The 8,677-nt window shown below is 46.9% G+C and overlaps 1 protein-coding gene across 1 annotated transcript; it reads left to right on the forward strand.

Annotated features, from left to right (window-relative positions):
* Positions 1–915: 915 nt before the first annotated feature.
* Positions 916–2,281, forward strand: LOC104488760 (zinc finger protein 239-like). Its single transcript, XM_010145848.1, has 2 exons — positions 916–964; positions 1,362–2,281. The coding sequence occupies exons 1-2, from the start codon at positions 916–918 to the stop codon at positions 2,279–2,281; spliced, it is 969 nt and encodes a 322-aa protein (XP_010144150.1).
* Positions 2,282–8,677: the final 6,396 nt, after the last annotated feature.

The raw sequence follows: 8,677 nt of genomic DNA on the forward strand, positions 1-8,677 counted from the left end.
AGATCTCAGCTTTAGCTGTGTTGTATGTCAGTCTCTGGTCCTAGATTCATCCATGTGATATCCTTTCCCTGCCATCTTTGATTCTTATTTTTTTTTAAATTAAAGTGGGATTTTTCTTACCATTGTATTTGCTCTATTCTTGTGCATTTTTTTCAGCAGTAACTGCTAATGTCTGCCCTCTTGATGCTAACTGCTGTTGCTTACTCTTTGGCTGGTTTTGGCCTTAAAATAGTACACACCGAAGAAAATATTCTTGTCTTTGGTTCTCATGGCGTTTGTAAGAGTACCCTGCCCAACAGTTGCATCCATGGTGGTTGTTGCAGCTCAGTATGGATGCCAGGCTGGGAACTAACAGAATCCTGATAGAGTAGACAAGATGGCAAATTGCCTGGTTTGTTGGTTTTTGCTGCTTCAGCCTGGGAGTCTTGGAGGAGAAAGAAGAGCTGCAGTAGCAAGTAAGAAAATCAGGCACCGGTGACTTAAGAGCCATTTTCCATTTAAAATAATTTTAGGAGAGTAGTCTTTTGGCTGTCATTACTAAAGAAATGTAAGTATGGCTGGGTTTTGCTCTTTGCTTACACCTGTATCTGTGGTTGCTGTCAACCAGCTCTTGAGTCCAGCACATCTGGTGTATGTCCTAATGCGTATTGTTTATCAGGAGAGGGGCAATATTGTATCTCCTGTAAGGAAAGCATCTGACACCAGATACCTCAGCAGTGCACAGGATGTCCATAAATGTTTGTTGCTCAGTTGACTCTGTTATTCTAGGCAACCACTCTGCTTGTTCCCCATATTCAGCAGGGGCAGTAGATTTTCAGACATATGACAAGCTCTTGCTGAATGTTCAACTAAGATTAGTTTTGTTGGCTTTTATAAGGAGGATTCCTGATTGCTGAACCTGGCATAACTGTCCGGATGGACCAAGAAGAACAAGATCATGAGGCCTTGGAGGAGACATATATAGGTGAGGAATAATTTAGATAAGTTTATAAACTCAGAGCAAGTAAAATGCTCTTTGAACTGCCTCAGTATTATTTAAGCCACTTTTATTTCATGCAGCTCATGTTGAGACTGGCTTTTCCCTCCTCAGGACAGGCAGGTGTTAAGAGTACATATAAATTAAGACAAAACAGAAAGATTTCTTGGGGGCAAGGAGATGACAGACATCTGTAGCATTGCCTTTGGCTCTGCTATTCATGGCACGTCTACTCTGGGTCACACAATGAGGCCATACAGCCTCTCCTGCAGCTAGGTTGCCATTTGCTCCCAGTCTTCCTTTTACTGCTTCTCCTACACAGTGCAGACCATGCTGTGTCACTTCCCAGCGAGAATCACAGTTAGAGTTATACTGTTTTTTTCAGGTGGTGAGCTAGGTCCCCTTCCAGATCACCTTGCAAGCACAGATCTGCAGGACGTGTTGTCAACAGGGTCCAGAGGAGGAGAGAAACAGTTGGGGGACAGCCATGGAAGTCAGTGTGGTTCATCAGAGGCTCAGCAAGGTGGCTGTGAGGAGGAAGATGAGGCACAGCTGCCTTGCTCTGGTATCAGCCTGGTGAAAAGACATGAGAGAAGGGTGGTGGCAGTCTCACGGCGAGCCCTTCATGCAGAGCGACCCACCATCTGCTCTGAGTGCGGCAAGGGATTCAGTCGGAGCATCCACCTCATCCAGCACCAGCGAATGCACACTGGGGAGCGCCCGTTCCTGTGCGGGGAGTGCGGCAAGGGCTTCAGCCAGAGCTCCCATCTCATCCAGCACCGGCGGGTCCACACAGGCCAGAAACCCTACACCTGTGCCGAATGTGGGAAGAGCTTCAGTCAGAGCTCCAACCTCCTCAAGCACCAGCGCATCCATACCGGGCTCAAACCCTATATGTGCAGTGAGTGTGGGAAGATCTTCAGTGACAGCTCCACCTGCATCAAACACCAGCGTATGCACACGGGCGAGCGACCCTACAAGTGCCCAGCCTGTGGGAAAAGCTTCAGCCAACACTCCCACCTCCTTCAGCACCAGCGAGCCCATGACGGCATCCGGCCTTATGCGTGTGGGCAGTGTGGCAAATGTTTTGGGCAGAGCTCTGACCTCATCAACCACGCTCGTACCCACACTGGTGAGAAGCCTTACAAATGCAGCCAGTGCGGCCGGGGCTTCAGTGGTAACTCCAACCTCATCAAGCATACCCGCATCCACACTGGGGAGCAGCCATACCGCTGCACCCAGTGTGGGGAAAGCTTTCGGTTCCAGCCCCAGCTGGTGCGGCACCAGAAGCATCATACAGAGTAGCTGGTGGAGAGGAGGTGGCTGTGTGAACTGTAGGCAGCTACCTGGGGTTAGGAAGCTGCTCCCTGGACATCTCATACAGAGTGTGAATTCTGGGGGAGGGAGCCCTCAGAGCCTGTCCCGTTCCGGGTAAATCTTGTTTGTGAGCACTTGATCAAAGAGGGGGGCTGCTGCCAAACAAACTAGTGCATGTTCACTGCAGTACGGTGGTTGTTCTGAGTCCCTCTTTTGGGGATGGGGGAAAGAAAGGTGCTTTTACAGTATGGTACATTCAAGGCCGACGTTCCAAGGATCAGTGCCTTTTTCTGTTATTTCTAGTGAGTAGTGGTTTTTACCACAGTAAAAACCAGCTAAGATCTGTACCTATTTTCTGTACAAGCTGCCTGGGTTTTCACTTGTGATAAGGCCACAGCCTGGGACAATTGCTCGCATTACAATCCACATGTCCCACTTGCCAGTGTTCTTGTTTTTAGGTGATGTTAGCATCTATTTATTTTAAAACCCTGCAACACTGTGCTGGGTGCCTCTGCATAAGTGTAGTGGACCCAGCTGATGCTTCGTTGAGGCCGTGTCTATGGAATGGTGTTTTTGCTGGGTTGTGTGGTTGTAAAATTGACTGTTCCACAAATTACACTGCTGTCTGACAGCTTAGTCCTCATCAGGAATTAAGGAAATTAACATCCTAATGGGTATGTCTCTCAGATTCTTGTTTAGGTGCTTTTGTGGCTGGCACTTTATGAATGTTTTTATAAGGCTTTTAAAAGTATTTAGGGTGACTTTTTAAATTGTGATCTTCTAATTGTCAGTTGATGAATAGAAAGGGATGATCGAAAAATAAGCTATGTCAAACTTTGATTTGATATTAAATGTTAAACATTTTTTCTTGCATAAAACTTTTTAACTCAAAAGCCATGGATTTGAGTTGTAAATGATTACAAAGAGGTAATAATGACACCAATTTATAGAATTTCTGTGATATGTTTCTGAGTGGTTTTGACATCTTTAACAATGACTTTCTAAGGAATATGGAGGAGGCAAGATTCTAGGAAAGCAGAAAGAACTGACCTTTGAAAAGATCTTCCTCACCATGAGAAGGAGAATACTACTACTGGAAGTCTGTCCTTAAAAGGAATTCTGTCTCAGGCAACCGCTTGGTACAGGGGAGGAGAGAACTGGCAGTAATAACAAAGACATTAATATCTCCAGGGCGGAAGAACTCCCTGTAATGAACGTGGCAGAGTGTACTGAAATGCCTGTTCCACCCACGGAGCTAAACGGGAAGAAACGACAGTGTTCTTCAGGCAAGAAAATGAAGTGATCGAATCTGTTATGCTGTAGAATTTTTATTTTCAGCATTGCATACAAGCCTAATGCTAACAGAGAGCTTTCACACGGAGGTGAGCTCCTAAATGGGGGATATCACTAAGGGCGAAGGGAATGCCAGCTTGAAGAGCACAGGATCCTGAGGAAACAAGAAGCTGTGAACAGAAGGAATGTGACTGGAATTACTGGCCGAGTAATGCAGATACACCCATACCTCCCTTAGCCACCCACCTGCTATCACAGAGGGCACAGGTTCATGCTCCACTGGTAGTAGGTCTGGTTTAAGTCATTTGCTCTCACTCTACTCCCATCTCCTCCCTTAGAGCCTGAATTAATACAGATGTGCTGAGAAACTGTTCACATGGCCGTGCCCGAAGTCCGATCCATGAGATGGTCCATGTTTTTTAAATGACAGACTTTGGAGAGCTTGCTTTAGACTGCATTAGTCTCATCTAGACCACAGCCTTGCAAGCAGCAGGGTTCATACCACTGAGAGACCTGGTGTCAGGGAACAGACAGGCCAAAAAAGGAAATAAATAATGTGGCAAATATTGCTGTTACTTCCCAAGAAACACATCATTTGAGATGTTTGTTGCTTTTCTTTTTCCTTTTTTTTTTTTTTTTAATGTTTCTGGAGAGGAGTAGACCTGGAAAAGCTTGACATATTGCTTTTATTATTTTTGCGTTCCTCCAGCCCCATCAGGAAGATCCCCATTGCCACAGTATGATAGAAACTACAGCTGATTTTTGTGGTGCTCTTGCTGCACATAATGTTACCAGAATATGTATTTATTCTGAATGGTAGTTCTTCCCCATGAACTGGCTGAAAACATGTCTCTTGCCTTGGAGTTGGAATATCAGCCTATCACGTACATGAAGGAGCAAAGCAAGGCAATGAATAGGACAGTTACATCTACACAGTAGAAGGTGCCAGGGGCACGGAAACCAAGTGGTGTTAGCCCAGGTGAACTCCCTGGTGTTCCCTTGCTCCAAAACTGCTTCAGTTTATTTTTCAAATTAGGCACGTGGAGAACCTGATGATGTGCCCATCAGCACCCAATGAGTCTTCATACAGGCACTTCTAGGCAGGGCATGCCCCTGTGCCCTCGCTCTCTTCATTCTTGCCATGACAAGCCAGGGCACTTCATGCTCTCAATTATTAACAAACTCCCTAGTTCAAAGCTCACAGCATACAATTCAGCTTAACAGACAGTTCCCTTACCTGGGGGCAGGGGGAAGGAGAGAACTAAGAAACAACATCTGAGGCCAAATGAAAGGTCCTGCACATGGGTCAGGACAATCCCAAGCATAGGTACAGGATGGGGGATGAGTGGCTTGAGATCAGCCCTGTGGAGAAGGGCTTGGGGCTTCTGGTGGATGAAAAGCTGGACATGAGCCAACAATGTGTGCTCAGAGCCCAGAGAGCCAACCACATCCTGGGCTGCATCAAGAGAAGTGTGGCCAGCAGGTCGAGGGAGGTGATTCTGCTGTTCTACTCCACTCTGGTGAGATTCCACCTGGAGTACTGACTCCAGCTCTGGGGCCCCCAGTGCAAAGAAGCAGGTCTAGTGCAGGGCCACAAAAATGATCAGAGGGCGGAGCACCTCCTCTATGAGGACAAGCTGAGAGAGTCAGGGTTGTTCAGCCTGGAGAAGAAAAGGCTGGCTCTGGGGAGATGTTTCAGTGGCTTCTAGTACCTAAAGGGAGCCTTTAGGAAAGATGTGGAGGGACTTTTTATCAGGGAGTGGAGTGACAGGATGAGGGGCAATGGTTTCAAACTGAAAGCGTAGGTTTAGGTGACATATTAGGAAGACATTCTTCACTGTGAGGGTGGTGAGACAATGGAACAAGTTGCCCAGAGAAGCTGTGGGTGCCCCCGGCCCTTCAAGGCCAGGCTGGACAGGTCTTTGAGCAACCTGGTCTAGTGGAAGGTGTCCCTGCCCACGGCAGAGGGGTTGTAACTGGATGATCTTTCAGGTCCCTTCCAACGCAAACCGCTCTATGATTCTATGACATTTTTTGTCCTATGCCTTTCATACTCTCTTTTAGTCAGGCACAGAGGTACAGGAAGGATGGGCAATGGGCCGTTTTGGGACCAGCCTCTTTCCAGGAAATGCAACCAAAAACACTGTGAGAAATTGCCTGTAAGTCTGATGCATGATTTCTCAAGAGATTTGGCTTTCATATTCCAAAAATGCCAAGTTGCCATCTAACTAGACATGGCGCAGACCACATGCTGGTTTTGGTGTGCGTGTGCCCTAGCCTCCTAGAAATTTAGTTCTTGCAGGGTACCCTGATGGACAGCCTTGTTCAAGTGCTGGTCTTTCAGGAGCAGTTACAGTTACCGAATGTGGACTACTGCAAAAAATTTTACCCAAGAATATTGTATAAAATGTAGTACGTTATGCGGAGCAGATGATCAGGGAGTGAGCACCCAGGTTTACCCCCTGGGGCTTTATGACACCCTGGTGTAGACATAACCAAAGGGCACTAATCAGCTGAGTAAGATGATCGATATTCATGCAGCATGTCTGTGTTGCCACTCGATGTGTTGAAGCACACCAGTATGTCCCCCTTCACTTTGTTCTTGTGCTTGAATTCAGTGCTTACCTGCAGGCAGCTGTTTTCTTTTTCTCCTCCAGGCTCCCACTACCAGCTGCTTCTTAAACACCAGTGTCCTCTCTCATTGGCTTAAACAGTTTGTCCAATATTTTGACCACAGATTCTTTCCGGTTTTCCCATTAATCAGAACAAGTTTAATCATTAAATCAGTGTAGCTGAGGTACTCAAACAGGAAATCAGTCAAGCTTAGCTGTAAGGCTGCTTCTTAACTGATTTGCCAGTTTGGTCTCCCCAGCAATACTTGGGATGCTATCCACACTCTTCCTTTCAAAGATCTCTGCAGGAATACAAAACTGTGCTGCCGCTCTTCAACCGCATTTTGAAATATGTTCCCTGCGTGTTGCATATGCTCAAGTGCTGAACTTTTAGACTTATAATTTGTTTGAAATCCTCTTGTTGGGAGCTCTGTAACTCCAGACTCATTGATATGATGAGGGAAGTGGGGACACTTAGGAAGTGTTTCAGCTACAAGGCAGCATCTTTGCTTAATTAAGAAGTGTCTCTCATCAGGATGACAGGCTGTCCGTGGAGACCTCTTGATTACAGAGCTCTGCTGCAGTAACTTTCCTTTTACAACTATGCACAAGAACCAGCCTAAGTTGCATCTTCCTGAAACTGGAGACTGAAATTTTCCACTCAGGCACCATACTGGCCTGAACAGAAGGCAGTCTCAGATCTCTCTTCGGAGAAGTGAAGACAAAAATTACTATATATAAATATGTATTTCTGTTTGTTTTTTTTTAAAAAGCAACAAACAAACCACATTTCACTCCCCCAGTACTACTTAAAACATACCTTACGCTCTGAGTCTGCTACCCACACAAGTTCTGTCACTCTGGTCGCCAGGTGAAGGCCTGTTTTGCAGGGGACCAAGTGCTCTTCTCTCGGTCTTGGCAGCTCAGTTCAGCAGATGCAGTCAGTTCTGGCTGCCAAGGGTGCACTCTGTAAACTGGCTGCAATGCGATGCGCGTGGACTCTGTTTTTGCTAATTTGAGTAGTTTCTCAGAAATCCTGAGCATTTGACTGTGCTGAGAGTTTCAGCTCAAGGTGCTGGGTGGGGCTCCGTGTTCTAAAGAAAAGCTTTCCAGGTACCAGGCCCACACGTTTTCTTAGTCACACGCTTAGTCATAGGAGCCCCATCCACGCCGGAGGGTTTGTAGGACCTGCATTTTAGGCAGGCATTCCTCAAATTTTAACTGTGTAGGCCTACCTAAGACTGCAAAAAACTTGAAAGAGAAATCCAGGAAGAGCTTATATAGCTGAGATAGTCTTCATTTTAGTAATGTCACACTTACTAACGTCACAATCTTACAGATCTGAAGATGAGAGAGGTGTTCCAGTCCCTCTTGCTGGGGCTGCTGACAGGGGGCTGATGGCAGGGCCGCTCCCTAAAGGGAGCCTACAGCCAGCAGCAGCATGCCGTCCTGGGCCATGCCCTCCCCAGCAGGGCACAATCCTCTGGTGCCAGTTCTCATTTGGCTAACTTGCTTTAACCCATACTTTCCTCTACATCCTCCAGTCAGAGGTCCATTTGCATGGACCACAAGGGTCTGTGTGATTATACACAAATTTAGTGATGACATGTAGATGCAGAAGTCCTTAGGTAGGACATGGTAGTGTATCTATAAGAGGAAAAGCTTTTATCTTTTTTTTTTTTTGCTGCAGTTTTATCTGATCTACACTTTACAGGATGTAAAAGTCCTTGCCAAAACTTGCAATTCCAAGGTGAGCAGGACTGAAGCCTGTAGAAACACACATTCTGGCTTTGCCAGGAAGCAGGGAACCTTAAGAGACTAAATTAATTAATCATTTAGCAGGCTTTTGAGTGTAAAATGTATCCTGTTGGGGCTCAGACTCTCACTACCCCGGAGTACCTATTCAGCAGCAAGTGTATTGACTCATCTGTTGCTCAGAGAGATGCTGTAATAACTGGGGCATGAAAATCACTGACACCTGCTCTAGCAGGGCTGACAGGAACAAACTTGAGGTGTCACCAGGAAGGATTTCTATCACACAGTCGGGGCTATGTGAAAGCACTGCACCTCCCGTATGAAGTGGCCTTGTGCCACGTTAAGCAGTGTTCCCCAGGCTCTTTTCTCTACCTCAGAAGCGGCTCTGGATCATAAACCTGTGTCTGCAGCCAGGAGCTCTGGACCAAGCGCGTCTGGACACGGAGGAGCCTTCCCTGTATGAAGAGTAACCAGAGGTTACTGTGGGAGGCGTGGGGGCACCTCCGGCTTCTGCCTGGCTGGCACCAACATTTCCCCAACCAGAAGCGACTTCCCGCGGAGCTGCCTGACCTCTCGGGATTTCTCCCCCCATTTGTCGTCAAGCTATGGGCATCTCTCCTTCCTGAGGAGAGATTCTTGGAGATTTCTGCATTGGGGGGGAGCCCTGGGAGAAGGAGGAGGAATAAAGACGCCCAGAGAAACACCGAGCGCCTTCACACGTGGC

This window comes from Buceros rhinoceros, unplaced genomic scaffold (assembly GCF_000710305.1).
Source record: "Buceros rhinoceros silvestris isolate BGI_N320 unplaced genomic scaffold, ASM71030v1 scaffold21121, whole genome shotgun sequence".
Lineage (NCBI taxonomy): Eukaryota > Metazoa > Chordata > Aves > Bucerotiformes > Bucerotidae > Buceros > Buceros rhinoceros.

Excerpts from the sequence above, each read along its gene's own strand:
- LOC104488760 (XM_010145848.1), top strand. The coding sequence starts at position 916 with ATGGACCAAGAAGAACAAGATCATGAGGCCTTGGAGGAGACATATATA. Across the intron at positions 965-1,361 it reads CTTGGAGGAGACATATATAG|GTGGTGAGCTAGGTCCCCTT; the intron begins GTGAGGAATAAT and ends TGTTTTTTTCAG.